Raw genomic sequence first — 21,249 nt, 5'->3', positions numbered from 1 at the left:
GGTGGGTGGTTGGTGGGGTTGTCCGCCTAACCAAGTAACCTGCTGGGTGGCATTCATTATGATGTTGTTCCGGAAAATCATTTGAATATGAAACTGTTGGAATTTTGCCATTTTATCAATGCAGGCAAAATAGAATTAAATTGAAGGGATCTCTTGACACACAATTCATTCACGTATGACATTCTTCTTATTCTTATTATTATTATTAATTAATTATTATTATTATTATTAACATCGTATTGCATTTTAAAAATTTTGTCAACTTTTTAAATTATAACGTTTTGTCGGCTTCTTAAATTTTAACGGTTTTCCATAGACTGATTTTTTGAAACACGAACGAACGGACGAACACAACAGGAAGATGATCACGTGCAACTTCCTTCCTGACGTCATGGTTCCAGCAGCATCTCCTGCCTACCTTGCGAACACCGTCGTCATCTGCATCCGAACATGCAGTTTAAGATCAGCGAAACCACAGGACGAGCCATCTACAATCAACTGTTCTTCTGCAGTTGACTCCGTGTGGATGCCTGTGGTTAGCAGCAAAAATGTTCAAGTTAAATGTAAACAAAGCGCTTCACTTGTTTGGTAACAAGGGACTAACTTTAAAACTCAGTTACAGATTTTGGTGTTATATTTTATTATTATCTTTCTACATAAACTTTTAAACTGGCCACAGTAATTGGAAGTCGTTTAACGTTCGAATCGGCAAAAGCAATTTATAATTACAAGTCAATCCTGTATGAAATAAAATTATGTCATTTTTATTACATATAATATATTCTTATTTTTGTCGCAAGATTTGGGGTAAGTTCTTAAAATTTGAGTCGACATCGAGCCGATGAACATGACGAACATGACTGAGACGATGAACGAGTTGAACATGATGAACATGAAAAACAAAGAGACAGAGAGAATGAGATCAGACCTGGAGACGCATATCCATTGGTAATAGTAGGTAACAATGGTAATAGTAGGTAGATGTTGTAGTTGTATTAGTAGTAGTAGTAGTAAAAAAAGTAGTTGTTGTAGTAGTAGTAGTAGTTTAGTAGCAGTAGTAAAGAACATGATTGCCATATTGAACATGATGAACACAATGATGAATATAATGAACATGATAAACACGCTCAACATAATGAATACGATGAACATGGTGAACTCGATGAACATGTTCATCATGCTGAACATGCTAAACACGTTGAACAAGATGAACACGATAATCAGGGTGAACATGTTGAGCATGTGGTGAACACAGGCAGGCAGCCAACGACCCGAATTATTTTTCAATTTTCCGTCATCTCCGTCTGAACTCCTATTAAAAGCCCGTCATTAATCATCTCCACTCGCAAACTTCATGTCTCTCCTCCACTGCGCCTACATAACTTAATTGTTTCCCGCTCTCTTTTCACTTTCAACTATTTTTTATCATCAGGTTGAATATTTGTTGCTACGCTGATTTTTGTATTGAATAATATTAGTCCTAGTTGATTCTAATACGTTACAATAGAAGATCGTGTATTTCTGGAGGCAGTAATGTTTCTAGCTACAAAGTGAAGCATGAATAAATAAAATGAAAACTCGAAACAAAGCTGAACTGCCTTCAACTACCCTGTTTTCATCCACTTTCATATTTAGCAAGTCACATTAATTGACTTGGAGTTTATAGAATTTTTCTTAGTATTATTTTACAGAAAAGTTGTAGATCACAAGGACACACACCATGCATAAACTTATGTGACCGCAAACCTTGCATAATATGACCATGGACCACCTGGTGAACGCACAACTACAATTACGCGAAACATTTACGACACTCGCACTCGCTAACTAAAGGATATCGAAGATACATTCAAAAGTTTATTTATAAGCGTAAAATTTTCAATTTTTAAGAGTAAAATAGATTTTTTCCAATGTGGCAAATTAATCAATTTAATGAAAAACAATCTTAAAAATAATTTTATCGAATTTCAACGTCATTTAAGGTCTTCTTCACGCGTCATTTAAACACACGTAAATAAGCACGTATGCATTATTAAGGATCATTTATATTTAGCACCCATTAAATACTCTCAAGAGCGCTCTCAAATTCAAACAAACTTTACGTGACGAAACAAAAACAGTTTAATGTAACTTCAATAAAAACAAAATTGCTTTCAACTCTTTTTGAACGATGTGAGAAACAGTCCAGGTCTTCTCAATGGTGCAGGCAGGTTGTTCCACCAACTACAGCAATATTTTGAGACCAGTATATAACTTCGTGACCGGCACCACTAACAAAGATGAGAACCTGTATTGCAGACACTTTTTGGCTTAACTTGTCAACTAAATATTTCGGTGATTGACTATTAAGTGCTTTGAAGACAATCGCACCAATTTTAAGAAATTATCTTTTTTCGATTGTCAACCAATGAAGTTTATTCAGGATTGGGGTTACATGGTTTAAATCTATTTAAACCCGACAATTGTGTTTCCAACTACGCTCTATACGTTATTCACTTTGCTCCATCAAGCATCGACATTGGAGAAACTAGCGAACAAAGTTAATATATGAAATTAAATGAGTGTCGTGCAGCAAATGGATGTACAAATATATTATGTTGTTGCTTGTTCAGTTCGTATGAATTAATGAAATTTTCATTATAAAACATTTCACAAAATTATTTTACAATTATGTAATTATTTTATAAAAATTTATGTTACGATTCACAATTAAATGTTAATAAATATTCCAAATACTGTTGCAAAAGTAGATGCGCACCAAATGCTACAAATGAGTGATTTTACTATTTTCCTTTGAAAAATTCGGAATTATGTTCCGGGTAGATTAAGATAACCCACCCACTCACGGATTTCTTATTCCAATTTTGTTTCTTCTGACTTTGCCACAAAGTTTTGTGACCAGTGCACAGAAAATTTTAATTGAAATTTTCCTGATGCCGTAGTTGGAATATCCGTCAACAACCTTCCTTTACTCATATTGAGTTTGAACGTACGTTTAAAAATTTCACCCTCCCTAGTTTTTAATCGCTATTCCACATTGACAAACAGCTAAAGAATGATGTTGATCTCAACTAAGTTTGTTGACCGATATTGTCATAAAAGTGAAGCGATGTTATTTTCAATTTTGTTATCAAGTTCATTGCAAAACTTTAAAAAATAGTTTTCATTCGTCAGGTCGGTATATATCGTAGTTACAGAGGTGGGTTGGGCGTGCGGCGTGGAAATGGTAAAATGGAAATTTCAATGCTTCCCATGGGAATTCTCATTTTCAGGAAAATAAATTTTATTTCGGCAACAACAACAATTGATGTTGGGAAACTGGAACCACTCAATTTTTTGCTCTATTTCACGCTTGAAATTAGTAATATTTAGAGTAAATAACATTAATTGTTTTTTTACCATTTTGGTTTCATATTAATATTTTATGTTGAATAAATATAATTTTGGTCAAAAATTAAAGCCTATGATTAGTAAAGGAACAGGATGGAATGGGAATTCTTTTTCGGTAATGGTAATATGTTAGTGTAAGCCATGGCAAACAACGTACAATTTAAATAGGAGCTGGAGGGAATTGAAATGAAAAGCCTACATCTCTTCACCTCAAAGGACGGCTTATGTGCATTGAATACACGTTGAATTTACATTCAACAAAATAGCTAACTGAATCTATAGGGTGCCTAATCAGATTTTGTTCACTAATTGCGGGTTAATTATTTTATTTAAACGAAATTTTTATTAATTTTGAATTGCCAAGCAAAACAGTTTCTCTTAGATTTTTATACGTGTTGAAAATCTTTACTTCAATTTAGTTACATAATGTTTTTAACCGTAACAGAAGTAATCATAACATGCATTGAATTTAAACGACGAAATTTTTATAAAAATATAAAAAGGGTTAACGAATATTTGTTGTCAAAATTAGGAGGCTTCCTTATACGCCGGTGCAAATGACTTGCTGTTGGCCTGAAATGAATAACTTTCAACGTTAAATTGTATTAATATTTGTGGAATATATACACAAAAAATATATTCATAATTGCCGTATATTTATTTAAACTTTACAATAGATATAATTCTTATAACACTTTTATGTTTTAACAAAGTGTAAGTTGGTTGTTCGGACCCAGGCTGATGGCGTCAGCAGTTTGTTGGGACCGATTCTTCAAAGATGGGTTTAAATCATAATTAATCTATTTAAACCAAATAATAGCAAAAGTTGTTTGGTCTGGACAAAGACTTCTTGTCAGGTAAAAAGTCACACGCCAACAAAGCTCGTTTTTATAAAAAAAAACTTTTAAAATTATTCAAAACTAACAATTAATCCAAGTTGATGTAGACAGATGATGACTTTGCAGAAGGCAGCTTTTTGTCCGTCGTAGAGATCTTGACTGGAAAAAGTGAAAGATGAATCTAGGCCGTACTCAACGGCAGCCTTGTTGAAAGCTTCAATGTTATCCATCGCTACCAGTGGGATGTGAGCGTTTCCCTGAAATTTCACAGGAGCCTGGCCAGCCGCCTCCCGCAATTTGTTTACAAACCTCGAATTTAATAGCGGCATGTTCTTTATTTCAAATTTATTATTGAATTTTAGTTATTAAACATGAAACAAAATATTTTCCTAAACTGATATAACACATATTTCTATTAAAGAAAAATTACTTGCACAACAAAACTCCGTCCCTCATCCAGTATTGTAACTTTCTCCATGTGGAATTTATCTGTTTGTTGTTTGTTTGTTTTATGAAGCTTTATTTGGGTCAGTTTGGGTTTTCAATATGATAAATATTTTTAATAATATTTACTACATGAAAAATAAAATAAAAATGAGAAAATAAACAGACACATTTGGGATGGTCACTGCCTAGTACTTCATTAAGCCACACCATCACCCGCTCCGGAGTTCCATTTTTTTCCTCTTGATCATATTTCTACAGCCAGAAGTTATACACATAACATTAAGTATATTAAACACATTTTTTGTTTGAAAATTAATATTGGCAAAATAAAATAGCAACTTAGATTTAAACTTCAAAATTATCTGACAGAATAAGCTTACTTCGTCTAATTTTTTTTGTTCTGCTAAATTCATGCCTGCTTTTTTTGCTTTATAGTTCGCCATCCTATTGTCAACTGGAGTTTCAATTTAAAAGTTACTATTCAAAATTACAACACATTATATCGTGCTTTAAGAAAACTAGAAAAACTGAAGCACTGTAGACATTTCAACGAAACGTTGGCAAATGCGATTAAAAAAAGCAGTTTTTGAAAAAAAAATTAAAAATATGAATAAAATAATTTTTACATAAAAATATCGATTCAATGTGTTAAAAATGTTTGCAGCTCAAAAAAATAATTTAAAAAAATAAAAAAATCAAGTATGAAATTTTAATAATGGAATTAATTACTCTGGCGACAGGCATTATCTTAATTATAAGCAGCATTACCAGAGGAGCAACTTGGACATTACAAAAAATTGTAACGTTGCAAATCAGGTACTATATTTCAATTCTGGTGCAGCAAATTCATCATCCCAACAAAACAGAAAAAGTGTCGTAGCTAAAAAAATCATTTGTGAAGGACGAGGAGTTTGTTTTTATATTACATTTCACATTTGCCCTTTATAAGCTAAATGGAAACGAACAATAGTATTGATACCACGAAAAACAACAGCAGTGTGGTTTGCTTATTTGGATTAGTACAAAAAAATTAAATTTAGTTCATGTTTCTCATTCGATATGAAAATTAAAATAACAAAACTTTAATGAACTGGGAATAAAAATAAAAAAATTTAAACTGTATTTTATAGAAAATATTTCTGATTTTCACTTTCTACGTTAACTAACTACTAATCCATCAAATCAACAAGCAAAGATGTTTTGCCTATTTTCTAATTTAACAAACATTTTTTAAACTTCACACGTGCAAAAGAGTAGCTATAGCATTTTCAAATAAATAATAAAATGGTACAGCAAAGAATAATTGAAAATAATGGATATAACAAACATGCAACATTTTTCAATCTGATAAGTTTATTTTTAAAATATTAAACAATTTTTTAAAACATGAAATTAGTTTTATAGCAACGATATAATGACGCAGTCATTAATGAGGTATGATCATTTGTTCACGTGTTTACGACATCCTCAAAAAATCTCATAAAAAGATCAAAATTTTAAAAAATCTTTCAAAATGTCATTAATCAAAGTCATTAATGAGGTATGATCATTTGTTGTTCACGTGTTTACGACATCCTCAAAAAATCTCAGAAAAAGATCAAAATTTAAAAAAAATCTTTCAAAATAATGAAAATTGTTTGAAATACTTTGTAACGCGCTGAGAATAACTTTTTTTCTATCAAAGTTATTCATATGTCTTCCAATAAATATTTGTGAATAAGTTCGTTTCAAATTATTTGATTTCTTGAAAAAAATTAACCGACGATAAAACAACAAAATGAACAATTTAATCTTCAGTTAAAAAAAAAGTCCATCTTATTCTAGTAATTTATCCTAACAATGTTTTTAAACGATTACTAATAACACTAAAATAAAATTGAATAGAAGAAGCAAGCAGCTAGAACGCAGATCTCAACATTTTGAAATGTTCATGCTTGTGCTATCTTCATATTGCTCAGAAGTATAAAAGTCTGCATGTAACATGTTCAAGCTATTATTAAAGAATTTATTCTTTATGTTATATATATATATATATGTGTGTGTGTGTGTGTTTGTGTGTTAATATATATATATATATATATTAATATATATTGTGTGTTAATATATATATATATGTATATATATATATATATATATGCATATATATATATATTTTAAATTTTTGAAGCGTTAGTAGAGCAAAGAATTTTTCCTCTTTTTCTTACACGTGAGATCTTTTCGTGTGCGAAAGCGTGTGTTTATCTCTTTTTCATTTTGTGCACATGTGCAATGCATTTAAATTCGCATAAAACGTGTATGTTAACAGTGCACATGAGTAAGGAAAAATGTAAAATGTAAAAATAATGAGTGTGCACGCGCACCATTAAGAGCATGTTAGCTTAGTATTATGCTATTTTGTAACAATAATTACTGCGTGGGTATGTGTTTATGTTATTTTTAAACATTTTATATGTATATAGATGACATCTGCTAACTTATATTTTTTTTCGTTAAAATTTTGTTCGAGTATACGATTTTAAACAATTTCAACGCCAAACACTCTATTTTGTTGATGTTAATTTGCAAGCCTTTCCTTTCACTTTCAAAAACCATTGAATCTGCTATAAGAACTGTATCATCAGCATGTATTACATTGTTTATATTCACGCCTCCAAAGGATATTCCAGGTAGATCTTCTATCTTTCTCATGATGATCTCACTATAGAGATTGTACAAGTCTGGAGAGAATACACAGCTTTGTCTAACACCTTGTTACCAACTTTCATCGCTGCTCTTTGTTCCAAATAGAGGTTTTTGATAACTCTCTTGTTTTTTCCATCAATGTCCAAATTTTTAAATATTTCCATAAGCTCCACGTGTTTTGCGCTATCAAAAGCTTTGGAGTAATCGACAAAACATATGAACAAGTCTCTTCATTTCAATCGCTCGTTTACTGATCATTATTATTATCAAGAACAAAAGTTGGCCAAAACATTAATGTTCCTAAGCCAACATAATGAAAATTACATAAATTAACTATTTTTCACATTAAACATGAAAAAAGAATAGAAAAATAATGAAAAAAAGTTATTTATCTACATAACAAAAAATATTCACATTAATTAACCAAATTCAACCAAATGATTGTTCTAACATCGTGTACCAGAAAATAATAAAAATATTATAATTATCAACATAAAAATATTTCCATTCATTAACCACATTTAGCAGAGCGATTTTTCTAACATCATAAACCAGCTTTCCAATCAAATTTAAAATCCACATTCATTAAGGCATCAACCAATTTTTTTAAAATCCAATCACTCCAGAGACAACAACTTCGTGTAAATCGCTCCAAATGTTTAATTCTAATATAACAATAATTCTTTTGCAAATTGCTGCCAAATGGTAAAGAGTTGATCCTCACCTCTCGTGCGATGATCAGTTTTTGTTATTTCTTGAAAACCTCTTCTATCTTTTCTGTGCATCACATTGAAAAAAATTATCAAATCACAACGTAGGTTCTCTTTTGTACTTCAGCGTTGGTAGTTTCAAGTACTTCAGTCTATCAACATATTTCATCTGAGAACACTCCTTGACCATTTTGGTTGCTCTTTTTAAAACATTTTCAATTGCTTCAATCTCACGTAGAGTCCGTGGAGACCATATCGTTACCACATATTCTATCTGCGGCCTAACCACTGATTTATATAACAATAACAAAACTTTTTATTAATATTTTTGAAATGTCTATCTAATTTTTCCATATTGATGATATTATGAATATGTTTTATAAATTTTAATGAACTATCAAATAAAACTCCTAAATCAATAATATTATTTACAAATAACAAAACATGTGCAGTGCACCCACATTGTAACAAGCATTACTTCCTACGTTTAATCCATACGCCATCATAACGCACTTTTCAACATTCAATTTCACATCATTTATCCCACACCATTCGTTCAACAAATTTAAACCTTTTTGCAAAAACATTTATCATCGTCAGATTTTACAACTTTAAATATCTTGGCATCACCAACATACATCATTATATCTAAGTTAGTTCCATCACTGAATAAATCTAAAAAATCATTTACATAAATAAAAAAGCTCCAGAGAAGCATTTGCTTCAGAGTATTTTTTGAATGGTAAAACAGGGTTTGGAATTGTTTATTTAGAGCTATGTAATCAATTTCCGGGACTCTTCCAAGTATATTTTCACCTTGGGTGATTGTCAAACCAGATGTTGGTAATAATTTGATCATTTTTGACCCACCATTCATTCAACTTTTCTCTTTTTTCATTTCTTCCACCTATCCCGAAAAGACCAACTACGTCATGCATTTTTTGAGCTAACTTTTGCATTCAGGTAACCCATCATAATAACAACTTCTTGAAATTTGTATGTTTTTAAAGCATCATCATCAAGAACATTGTAAAAAAACATCAAGGTCTTTTTCACTGCTTTCAGACATTGGCGCATAAACTTGAATAACAGCTAGGTTGAAAGATTTTGCATATATTTTAATCAGCAAAACTCTATGTGACACCGCCCAAAAACCTTCTAAATGTTTGAACATTTCTTTGTTCAAAAGTACACCTACTCCTCGTTCGTATGAATCACCTCCAGAGTAGATAAATTTGCCTTTTTCAAAAGTAATGACATCTAATTTCTTCCACCGAGTTTGTTTTGAAAACGATACTCGATGAATTGTTCCACATTCAACCGCGCGATTTAAGAAATACTGTGGGAAAACAAAGACTAAATAATTTAACAATTTTGTATATAGAGCAAAAAGTATTAAACTACATTGACACTGCCAAAATTATTTATGAATCTGCAAATTATAAAGCGAAACGGAAATTTATGTAAAACATTTTGAAAAATGTGTTGTTTTTTGTTAATAAATTTTATGAGATTTTTGAACAACTTCTATCCCTATCTTTAATATATATATATATATATATATATATATATATATATATATATATATATATATATATATATATATATATAACTACTGAGATGTCAAATGATGCAGAGTGAAGAATAGTGTAACATCCAGGAAAGTGTGATTGTCCATTGCGAAGACATGTACACTTATCAACATTTATTTTCATTTTTCATTTACTGAACCAGTTTGAAACCCTGTCCAAATCATACTGGAACGTATTTCTGTCGTTTGGATTTTCCAAAACACTAATGATTTTGACGCCATCTGCATAAAGAAACATGTTGTTAAACTCCCACGTGATATCATTTTTATATAAAAAGTTGGGGTCCCAAAACATTACCCTGTAACACCAAGTTGGTCAGAAAATTTAATGTTAACAGTAAACGAACGGTTTGAAAAAGTAGTTATTAATCTAACTCTAAAACCTGAGATTAACACGTATGTTTCTAACTTGGACATAAGTTTGTAGCTGAACGAACAATGTTGAAAGGTTTCATGCTTTCCTACGTTTAAGAGGGGGGGGTGGTGATGTCAAGTCGAAAAACGACCTGCTTTCTACTTTTTTAGATTTTGTATTGATGCTAAATATGCGAATTTGATCACTCATGATAGTTCGTGGCCTGAAGGTGTCCGGATCAGGTACTGGTCGTTACAATGATGAAAAAACTGGTTGAATCATGTTTATTATTAAAATTTTGTAACTTCTTATCGACATTTTATGTATATTTGTTTTTAAATGTTTTTTTAAAAAACGTTTAATTGATGTTTTGGTAAGGCAGTTATTGTTTATTTTCTCAATTTCTTGAATGTACTATTGTCTAAGGAAATATTTTGGTTTTAATCAATTTCAACTGGTGTTTTGTTTTGGCCGGGTACAAACTTAGTTGAAAGCATTGCTATTTCAATATCCTTTTCATGAAATTTTTAACTATCATGAATAAACCTGTTTTAAAGAAATGATTGGTTCATCAACAAAAGAGCGAAAATAGCGCCCGACGAAATGGCGCCAACAAAATAGAGCCAAGATATCCGCGACGACAAAATAATTTGTAAAAACCATGGATATAATAGAATGGATACGTCATAAAAATTATTACTTTTCTAATAACTTTTCTTAGTTCTATGAAATTGACAGAACATAATTTGGCGCGTAGACGTTAGACGTTTCTTCGTGGTATTTGACATTTTATTGATTTTTTATTTTTTTAAACTTAATCGTCTTCACGGAGTTTTCGTTTTTATAGCATAACGTTTAAATCATTTTCTTCTTAGTTATCTAATTATTTTACATACATTAAGTGTAACCATGCACATGTGTTCAATATCCCAATGCCATGGGTTTTATCTGCGTAATTTTACATAGGTATGTATTTTGTATTATAATATAAACAATAATATAATTATGATAATAAAATTTTAACTTAAAATTTTTAAACTTTTTCATATAATAAAACCGAACAGAATACCAAAGATGACAAAGAAAAGAGGGGAAAGGGAATATAAAAATCATTACAAATTATATTAAATATTTTCATCTGCAGCAGGCATTTTTCACAAGAATGTTTCAATAAAGTAGGTTCTAAAATGCTGCTTAAAAAATTCAGTTCCTACAGTATTTCAAAAGGTTTAGTTCTTTTTGTAACTAATAGACAATTTTGATTTTGAAAAAATTAATTTAAACTAAAAGGTGTAATTTTAAAGAAATAATTAATTATCAACGCCTCATGAAAAATGAAGCACTAATGAATTAATTGCATGACACTAACATATTATAGTTAGTTTTTTAATTAGATATTTGTTCCTGCAAATCACATAATCAAGTATATTAAATATTTATAATTTTCAGCTTTTACCAAATGATCAGGATTAGACAAACTCGACTGATGAGCCGGTATGTTTGTTTAAATATAAAATTTACTTAGATTGATATATTACTGATTGCATGAGCTACAGATAATATTTTTTTTATTTTATGCCAATAAGAAGATGCACATATTGTGAAAAAATTAAGATGAATCTACCACACATACTCTGATGCATACATTTATTCATATATAATATTCAAACTTTAGTTATCTTCAACGTCTTTAGAAAATGTTGCAGTTCCATCAACATCAATTGTTAAATTGGTTTGTATGTATGATGGTTTATTTAAATAAAAAAAATAGTTTTTATAACTATAATAAGAATTATAAATAATTGTTAAAGTACTTAATATGAATTTGTTGGAAGGAAAATGACAAATTTTACAGACAGGTATTGACACATTGACACCTAGAAGCCTGAAAAGGAAAACTAAAAAATTAGATATATCATTAAAAACTACCAGAATGGTTCTATACTACTACACCAAAAAATTAAAAGTCAAAGTTGAAGTATGTAGAAATTAAATTATGAATTAAAATTTAAAAACTTTAATTGTATCAAGGTGGTTGAAATCTATAGATGGAAAGCCAGGCCTCAACGTCCCATATTGAATTTTTTGAAGAATAAACACGAAACGGATGCAAATTAATCTACACATTGTTCTTTGATGATAGATAGTATGTCAATTCGGGAACAGCCGATATATTTAAAACATAGAGGTGTCTATTCCGGTTATGAACATTTTGGTGAAGACTATGCATCCATTGAATTGGCATCACAAGCCCTGGTTTTAATGATAGTTGGTACATCAGATTCATGGAAGTATCCCATTGCTTACTTTTTGTTAAAAAGCATGTCAGCAACTACGCAAAAAGTTCTTGTATTGAATGCACTTGAAGCTTTGGAAGAGATTGGATTAAAAGTATAATTCTTGTCAAAACTTTTTACAATTTCTTTTTTGTTTTTCAGATTTTTTAATGTTATTTTATCATTCTTACTTGTATATTTTTATTGTACAAATTTAGGTGGTAACAAAATTCTAAAAAAAAAATTGGGGTTGCTTCTGTATTTTTTGGAAACTAAGTTTTGTTTTTCAGTAATCTGGTTTCACTTCTAAGTTTGTTTTTAAAATATTTGAAGCATAACTGCATTGTCACCCTAGCTATTTTTGAAAAGTAACGTTTTAATTTGATAAGCTCTTTCAAAATGCTCCTGTTAAAAAAAAAGCAGAAATGAAATTACAAAAAGTAAAAAAGGCAACCATCTCAGAAAAAAGAATTTGATGATGTGGATGATGATGATCAAGATAAGACTTTTTTAAAAATGAAATACTCTTCAAACTTAGACAGTAGTAGTGATGAAAGTGTTAAGGACATGAAAGAACGAGATGAATTTACTGAGAGATCAAAAAATTGTAACAAAGAAAAAACAAGACAAGTAATTTCAAAATCAGAAAAAAATCAAAAGAAGAGGCTTTAAAAAGACTAAAGCTAGAGAGTGAGAATTGAAAAGTGATAATTCCTGATTTTAAAAAAGTATCAAGAAGGGAATACTTAAAAAAAGACACGCTGAATAGATAGAAGATTTAGAGATGAAAATAAGAGATGATGAATATTTTTTTGGAAGTACTGAAATGACTAAAAAAGAAAAATTGGAAGTTGATTACAAGAAAAATATTTTGAAATTAGTGAAAGATCATAAAAAAAGCTTTAAATATTGAAAAGATTAACAGGTACTATATGCCTGATGGAACTGAAAATATCAAAGAAAAATATATTGAAAATCCAAATGAAAAAGAACTCAATTTTGAATAGGGCAGAGACTTCGTTAACAATTGATGGAATTGTTTATGTCATAGACACTGGCTATTGCAAACAAAGTAGTTATAATGCCAAGACAGGAATTGATTCACCGGTTGTTGTTCTGACATCTTAAGCTATGGCTAACAAAAGGGCTGGTAGAGCAGGCAGGGTTTTAGCTGGAAAATGTTTCAGACTTTATACTGCTTGGAATTTTAAAAATGAACTCGATGAAAACATTATTCAAGAAATTCAAAGTACAAATGTAGGCAATGTTGTTTTGACGTTAAAGAGTTTAGGCATCCACGATCTTCTACATTTTGAATTTATGGATCCTCCTCCACATGAGTTCCTTACACTTGCACTGGAGCAGTTATATGCATTAGGAACATTGAATCGTCATGGTACTCACAAAAACAGGCAGAAAAATGGCAGAGTTTCCAGTTGATCAAATGGTTTCCAAAATGATAATTGACTTCTGAGAAATAAAAGTGCACAGTTGAAATATTAACAATTACAGTTATGTCGTCTGTCAGTAGTCCTACATATATTTTACAGACCTAAGGACATGCTGATACAGAGAGAGATAGGCAAATCAAAAAAGAATTGATCGCATGTTCCTTCTAGTTAGGTTAATGTTTTCACATTTTGATACAGTATTTCAACACGCAAATTTTGCAAACTTTTTATTGAAATAAAAACAAAACACTCTGACCATCTACCCATTTGTTTCACAAGATTTGTTAAAATGATGCAGATTTATATTGAATATTGAGTATTTGTTCTGGAGATTAAAAACATTTTAAATGAAAGGCTTAGAAGAATAACTAAGTCAGTATGCTCAGATGTCATCTTGAACATGATGTAAACAGGTGATATTGACATGAGAACATGAAGCAGTTAAAATGTTTTAAGTTTTGAATGCTTAACTTGCTAATCATGGTATCACAGTAAACCTCTGCAAAACAAATGTGATGATTGCTGGTGACTGCAATCACTTGTATTGCTCTATTTGCAAAGCTTGAGAGTAAAGCAATTCAATCAGATGTCTACTCTGTCAACAATGTTGTCACAATCGTTGCTAAAATCACTTGTGAGAAAGTTCCTAAGATGTTTTCTTATTAACAAAGATTAAGAAAGTTCCTAAGATGTTTTCTTATTAACAAAGATTGCCAATACACCGTACCTGAGTATATCTGTATCTCATAAATTTGTTTTCAAGATTTTTAGCTAATTTATTTACAAGAATCAGTAATATTAAAAGAAAGGTCTAGCAGCCTCATGATTAACAGTATCAAAAGCAGAAGAAAAGTCAGGAGCAAGAAGAAGAGTAAGATTGTTATTGTCACTAGAAAATGAAAAATGAAAAATTTAATACATGTTTGGAATAGAGTTGCTGTATAAGTTCGTTGGACTTAACGGGCAGTTTGCATATCATGTATGTGTGCCATTAAGCTAATGGGATCCGTGATGGTTCACCGTCCTTAGGATAAGAACATATATATTTTTATATAATACTATTTACATTTACTTGAAATAGATGAGTTGAAACATATCATAGATAACGACATATAAATAGATATAATATATAAATTATATAATATAGGATATAATATAATAATTATATATATCCATGTATATTACATATATTTTTGTGGATATATAGACATACAAAAAATGCATACATATTATATAATGAATATAACATATATATGTTATATTCTATAAATATATGTATTATACATATCTCTGGAAAAAGGGTTGAGCGGTATAAATATCGGTTTATTAGCGCGCACAGCACTTGCATCTGATTTTTAAAGAGCTCAGCTGGCTGGTGAACTTGGTTCCTGCAAAAACGTTAGTTGTATTTTTTGGATTTAAGTTAAATTAAATCATTTTAAACCGTTATCTGATTACAGTTTAGTTCTTTAATAAATAGGTTTAATGTCGCTTTCTGGCGCCGTGATTTTTTCATTTTAAATTCAATCAGTTATATTTTGTGATGTATGATTATATATTATGAGATATTAAATAACTGATGATCTACAAAGATTTTTTTAGGTTTTCAACACATTTTACTGCCGCAGATCATTTGTGAAATGATTATTTTACAAATTTAGGTGGTTGGAAAATGAATTTTATAGGTGTAAATAATTTGACCTTCATACAACCTGTCAAGGCCATAACTTGTCTTACCTTCAACTCTAACATCATATCAAAATGATTAATAATTAATTATATTATTTATTATTATATTTAATATTAGCATAGTAAATATTTTTGTAATATATTTCAAGAAACTTATTTTGCATTCTTTATTAATATTAGTAGAATAAACAAAATTTTTTAACCAGTTTTAGCATTTCATATAATTTTTATGACAGGTGTTTCAAGTTATACAAATTTATTATTTATTGGCAGAATTGTGGTAGCATAGTTTTAGAAGAAGACAACATTATTAAATTATTAACTTGCATTTTAAAAGATATTTGTAATTTTAATGTTGTTTTATATTTGCCATCAACAAGATTTTTCAAAGTGTTTATTTTATATTTATTGGCGTTCTGCCCTGCCAATTATGCTTATGCCTTATGCAATTCATTGTCATATTCTATGCATCTCATGTATGTTATTCAGACTATGATAAAGTTTTGAATAATTTCTAAAACTACACTGAAATTAATTTTTTGTTTCCAACTGTTATTTTTTAATAAATGTACAGTTATTTTATTGTTTTGAAAAAATATTTTCTATTTGGTTTTTTTTTCAGTTCAACGGCATGTTTCACTTCTACAAAGAGATATTATTGCATTTATCTACTAATAAGCAATTTAATAATTTAATAGTTCTAAACAAATGAATTTTTTGATGAATCTAAACTAAATAATAGTGCAGACCACCAAGGTGTAAGAGTTTCAGCTTGAAGATAGTGTTAAGAATGGCTTCTTATTCAACTGATATAAACTTTATATCATAAAGCTACATCAAAAAAATAACTAATAACACACAATGCTCTAACATGTCTCACAGAGATTTTGTGATTACTTTGTTATAATATATTATTGAAATTTGTTCATTAGCAAATAAGTTAATAAAAGTTTGCTTCCCTAAATAGACTTACTGTTTGGAGTTCATTTATTTATCCAGTCTGGTTAAATCTTTACTCTAATCTGGCTTGAGAGTGAAAAGAGTTGCTAGACCATCATGTTATTGGTTTGATTACTGTACATTTAAAAATGAAATAGCTATGTAAATAATTTTACTTCTGTGTCAAACATTTTTAAAAACATATCAGAAAGGCTTGTTTCATGCCAATGTTCTTGGTTGTATCTAATTGTTTTATTGTATACATGTTTGACAAATTTGCTTATAAAAAACTCTAATTGTCTTGTAAATAGACAAATTGTTGAAGTTAACTCCACCACTAACGTGGTGCATCAGCAAGGATACCAGAGGAACCTTTGTAATATGTGTATTTGCAGTTGAATGTTTTATGGGAGAAAAACATGAAAGATATAATTGGAAAATTGCTTAAAATGCTTTTGAGGGAAAGAAAAGTGGATCAGGTGAAGGCTTGTGGAACAGTGAAGACCGAAAATGCATGACCGAAAGATAGACAAAACGTTATGTGTATGGAAGATTCTGGCTAAATATTGAGAGTTAAATCAAATAACTACTAGCTATGAAAAATAACGTTGAAATTTCAATAACGAATCAATTATTAGAAACATGATAACAAAATGAGATCACGGGGTTATTGATAGATTAATTAAATGAAATGATTCAGTAACAGTAGTTTTGTTTCTTCTAGTAATTTTTTTAATAGCACCAGCCGTCTACTTTTAATAGATATAAAAACATATATACGTATTTTACATAGACAAACACGTACATTTATATCGCAAAAAGATCCTGAGACCAACCTAGATAACTACTCATCGTCCAGACGTGAACCCACCCACTTATTCAGTTTAGCCCGCAAATACCCGAGCAAATTACAAGCTTTCACCAGCAAGAAAGCCACAGTCCGACATTTGAGTTTTTTTTAGCTCAAAGTCGCTGTTCAGTCAATTTCTCAACACAGTTTTCTAGAACTCAGACACTCCTTCACGTTTTTATTTCATAATTATCTGCTGTTCATATCTATTTATTTGTTTATAATCCAGAAGTTTAATTGAGATTTGTTTTGCTATATCACAGACACCAGAATAACCTGCAATATGCCGAGATTCGTTGATGCCCTGAGCAAGGAAAAGAAAGAGGAGTTGTCAAGAATAGCGAAAGCTATTGTGGCTCCTGGTAAAGGTATCCTCGCTGCTGACGAGAGTACAGGTTGGTTAGATAACTTTTCCACTCAGTTGGTCTTCTTCTGTTTATTTTTATAAAATGTCAGTCAAGATCTTGAATTCTATTTCATTAAGTTTTATTTAGTTTTTAGCTAATACATTTGTTTGTTTGTCTGTTTGTTTGTTTGTTTGTTTGTTTGTTTGTTTGTTTGTTTGTTTAATAACTGTTAACACATCAATTTAATAATAGCAACCATTGGTAAGAGATTTGCGAACATTGGTTTGGAAAACAACGAGGATAACAGGCGCAAATATCGTCAACTTCTTTTTACATCTGGAAAAGATCTGCACCAATACATCAGTGGAGTTATTATGTTCCATGAAAGTTTCTATCAAAAATCTGACTGTGGGAAACCTTTACCAGTCCTTCTGAAAGAACAAGGAATTATTCCTGGAATCAAAGTTGACACTGGTGTCGTTAACTTGGCCGGCACAGATAATGAAGTTACAACTCAAGGTAATATGATCAAATAAGTGCATCTATTCAACTGAAGTTTTCAGATCTTTTAAATTTGTCAAATACTTGACTTTGGTTTCTATAACATATTTTGATATATGATGTAACTGTTTTTCTCTGCATTTATGCTAATCTGAACAAACGACTCTACATATTAAGACATCCAGGTTGTTGGTTTACCATAAAAACTAATTGATAATAAAATTTACAATTAATGAATAAAATACATTTTACTCTTCCTTCTCGTATAAAATGTTGGCATTTATTACATTTTTATGATTTTTTCTAGACAAATGGGTAAATTTTAAAATAAAAGATTTGCATATGAGCTTATGAACATAATTTATTATTTTGTTTCATTATATTTGAAATAATGATTAAAATTGTCCAATTCAATGAAGGTCTTGATGGGTTGGCCGAAAGGTGTGCTCAGTACAAAAAGGATGGAGCTGATTTTGCTAAATGGAGATGCGTGTTGAAAATAACGAGCCACACACCGTCTCTTCTTGCAATGATTGAGAATGCAAATGTTCTTGCTCGTTATGCTTCCATTTGCCAACAAGTATCAATTCATTTTTTTTATCGCTGCACTCAAATAAATTTTAATTTCAAATTTGTAACTTTTATTTTCTTTTCTACTGTGCCAAGCACTACACACAAAATTTGACAACACATTTGACACAAAAAAATTATATAACGGTAATTTGATTGACTCACATCAACGTTTCATACACAGCATTTTATTGTCATTTTTCAACATGTTAACTAAGTCATTAAAAAAAACACCTTAATCAAGAATTTTTGATAAACATAGATATGATAACATGGAAAAACGACAAATGACGTACGATATTTTGTAGATATGAAAAATTTGGAAGTATGTACATAAAAAATGTAGCATAACATTAGACGCTTTCTTGTTAAAGGCTGGAATCGTTCCGATTGTGGAACCTGAAGTTCTTCCTGATGGAGATCATGATTTGGAAACTGCTCAAAGAGTTACTGAGCAAGTTAGTTGATTTTTTGTTAAGATTTTTCTCATTTCGGCAATATTTGGAGAGAAAAAGTAGCAGAAATTGATGTTGGATTTATCATAAAGTCTGTTTAAAGTACTGACAACCATTTTATCAAATAAATTATCATATAAATATATTATTTTGACATATGTTAACCTGCCTTTAATTTGTCATACTGCTTTGTTTGTTCATGTTAAATTTTTAAAACAGTAGAAATGAATATGTTCAAATAAAATTTTTAAATTTCAGGTTCTTGCTTTTGTTTACAAAGCTTTGGCTGACCACCACATATACTTAGAAGGTACACTTCTGAAGCCTAACATGGTGACAGCTGGCCAATCATGCCCCACGAAGTACACTCCCCAGCAAGTGGCTCACGCCACTGTCCTGGCTCTCAGGAGAACTGTCCCTGCAGCTGTCCCTGGTCACTTTTTGTTCGCATCCATGTTTCATCTCATTTTTAAAAATATATTTTCGTGGTTTTATGCTTAAAGTAACTTTTTTGTACACTTTGGTTTGACTTACTTTCATAAAATGAATTTCCCGCAGTGTATATAATAACCTTCGTGTTGGTGTAAACTCTAATGTTAATATTTTAGTAAGTTGAATTTATTTGTGTTTTCATATTAGTGCAACGCATTTAGTTTCAAACACTAAAACTTTATTTTTTTATTGTTAATATTTGGAAACTTCATTTAAATTAGGAGTAACATTTTTGTCTGGTGGCCAGTCAGAAGTGGATGCGACAGTTCATTTGAATGCGATTAACTGCGAGTCTTTGCATCGACCATGGGCACTAACTTTCAGTTATGGAAGAGCTCTTCAAGCTTCCGTTATCAATGCTTGGAAAGGTAAAGATGATCACATTACTGCTGGACAGCAAGAGCTTTTGAAAAGAGCGAAGGTTATTACAGGAATATAAATTGCTTTCATTAATATTATATTTATTAAAATCAATCAGTCAATCCTCGTTTATTGTCTCTATTCGTTATGGGTCGGACTTATTTTTTATTTATTTTTTTGTGAAAGAAAAAAGAAAAAAACATTTTTTTAAATGAAGAAAATCATAAAATTAAGTAATAAAACTTTAAAACGAAGAACGGAATGCTAAAAATCTGTTGTTATTAATATTATTAGAACATTTATAAAGCACCAATTAAATCAGCATTTCAAAGGCGCTGTCACATAAGTTCACAGAGGTATCAATGGCAGACATTTAACGTGTGTAAATCAACGCACCACAAACATTACATTTAATAGGTGAGGTCCTTTTTTCATTCGAACCCAGTCACTGCAGCGCTGAACCAGATCCTCGCCGCCCATTAAATAATAAATGTGCTTACTCGAGTTTACTTTTGTTTTCTATCTCATTGTGTCCAATTTCCAGTTACTTCATGTTTCAGATTTTCAGCGTGTCTTTCTTAAATATTTTAAATTGTATTTTATTTTTAATTAGAAATTAAAATAAATAAAATCTGCAGGCCAACAGTCTGGCATCTTTGGGCAAATACCAAGGTGAGGAAGGTGGCAGTGCAGCCAGCCAGTCATTGTTCGTTAAAGATCATGCATATTAAATCATGAAAATTTTATTGTTATCGGTATTTTGCCCAAAGGATTTTCTTCAATAATGTTTTCAATTGTTATATATTTATACTTTTTTCTAAAATCATGAAATTCTCCAAAATTAGTTTTAGTTATCTGAATGTGGTGCGTGCAAATAAAATTCGAAATGTTTTAAATTCTCCCACAATTCCTTTGTTTAAAATGAAAATATAAACGAAAAAACTTTGTAGAACAGAAATTAATTAAACTAAATTGGAAACTAATGTGGAACAAAATGAATTATTGCAGCTGCCTTAAACCGTTGGTTTTTATTAATTCGTAGGCAGAATATTATTATTTAATGAGTTCCCGATGTGATAAGATGTAACGCGATCGTTATTAATCATTTGAGATCGACCGAAATTGAGGATCTGTCCCGACACAGTGCTTTCAAAGAGGAGAGGGTGAATGAGCGCAGCCATCTACATCATTTAGATCGCGTGTTTGTGACAAATGTTTCGAGAGTCGGTTAGAGTCGAAGATTTTTTTCGGAGTTGGAACTTTTAAAAGGTCGGAGTCAAATTTTTTTTATCCGATAAGCAATCA

The 21,249-nt window shown here is 30.3% G+C and overlaps 3 protein-coding genes across 3 annotated transcripts; 2 read left to right on the top strand and 1 right to left on the bottom strand.

Moving 5' to 3' along the window:
• Positions 1-3,768: 3,768 nt before the first annotated feature.
• HELRODRAFT_190425 (hypothetical protein) lies at positions 3,769-5,392 on the bottom strand. The gene is made up of 6 exons (XM_009013824.1): positions 5,371-5,392; positions 5,057-5,350; positions 4,842-4,928; positions 4,660-4,718; positions 4,316-4,538; positions 3,769-3,963 (listed from the first exon to the last, which is right to left on the bottom strand). The coding sequence occupies exons 2-6, from the start codon at positions 5,117-5,119 to the stop codon at positions 3,919-3,921; spliced, it is 477 nt and encodes a 158-aa protein (XP_009012072.1). The 5' UTR covers positions 5,120-5,350; positions 5,371-5,392; the 3' UTR covers positions 3,769-3,918.
• A 6,081-nt stretch (positions 5,393-11,473) lies between these two features.
• On the top strand, positions 11,474-13,730 carry HELRODRAFT_168148 (hypothetical protein; the record flags this gene model as incomplete). The annotated part of the gene is made up of 4 exons (XM_009013823.1): positions 11,474-11,508; positions 12,201-12,405; positions 12,753-12,920; positions 13,575-13,730. 4 exons carry the CDS (start codon positions 11,474-11,476, stop codon positions 13,728-13,730), a joined length of 564 nt encoding a protein of 187 aa, XP_009012071.1.
• Positions 13,731-15,090: 1,360 nt separating this feature from the next.
• HELRODRAFT_185327 (hypothetical protein) lies at positions 15,091-20,886 on the top strand. Its single transcript, XM_009013822.1, has 8 exons — positions 15,091-15,137; positions 17,481-17,614; positions 17,819-18,085; positions 18,487-18,647; positions 19,012-19,095; positions 19,351-19,525; positions 19,806-20,005; positions 20,583-20,886. The coding sequence occupies exons 2-8, from the start codon at positions 17,503-17,505 to the stop codon at positions 20,673-20,675; spliced, it is 1,092 nt and encodes a 363-aa protein (XP_009012070.1). The 5' UTR covers positions 15,091-15,137; positions 17,481-17,502; the 3' UTR covers positions 20,676-20,886.
• Positions 20,887-21,249: the final 363 nt, after the last annotated feature.

Source organism: Helobdella robusta (genome assembly GCF_000326865.2).
Source record: "Helobdella robusta unplaced genomic scaffold HELROscaffold_12, whole genome shotgun sequence".
NCBI classification, from domain to species: domain Eukaryota; kingdom Metazoa; phylum Annelida; class Clitellata; order Rhynchobdellida; family Glossiphoniidae; genus Helobdella; species Helobdella robusta.
This window is presented reverse-complemented; position numbering and strand designations above follow the sequence as displayed.

What these genes read in the sequence shown, in the direction of transcription:
- HELRODRAFT_190425 (XM_009013824.1), bottom strand. Translation starts at nt 5,119, where the DNA reads ATGGCGAACTATAAAGCAAAAAAAGCAGGCATGAATTTAGCAGAACAA. An exon ending in GACGGAGTTTTGTTGTGCAA is followed by an intron (nt 4,539 to 4,659) that starts GTAATTTTTCTT and finishes ATTAAATTCGAG; the next exon opens with GTTTGTAAACAAATTGCGGG. An exon ending in TACATCAACTTGGATTAATT is followed by an intron (nt 3,964 to 4,315) that starts GTTAGTTTTGAA and finishes TATTCATTTCAG; the next exon opens with GCCAACAGCAAGTCATTTGC.
- HELRODRAFT_185327 (XM_009013822.1), top strand. Translation starts at nt 17,503, where the DNA reads ATGCCGAGATTCGTTGATGCCCTGAGCAAGGAAAAGAAAGAGGAGTTG. An exon ending in TAATGAAGTTACAACTCAAG is followed by an intron (nt 18,086 to 18,486) that starts GTAATATGATCA and finishes AATTCAATGAAG; the next exon opens with GTCTTGATGGGTTGGCCGAA. An exon ending in ATGCTTCCATTTGCCAACAA is followed by an intron (nt 18,648 to 19,011) that starts GTATCAATTCAT and finishes TTCTTGTTAAAG; the next exon opens with GCTGGAATCGTTCCGATTGT.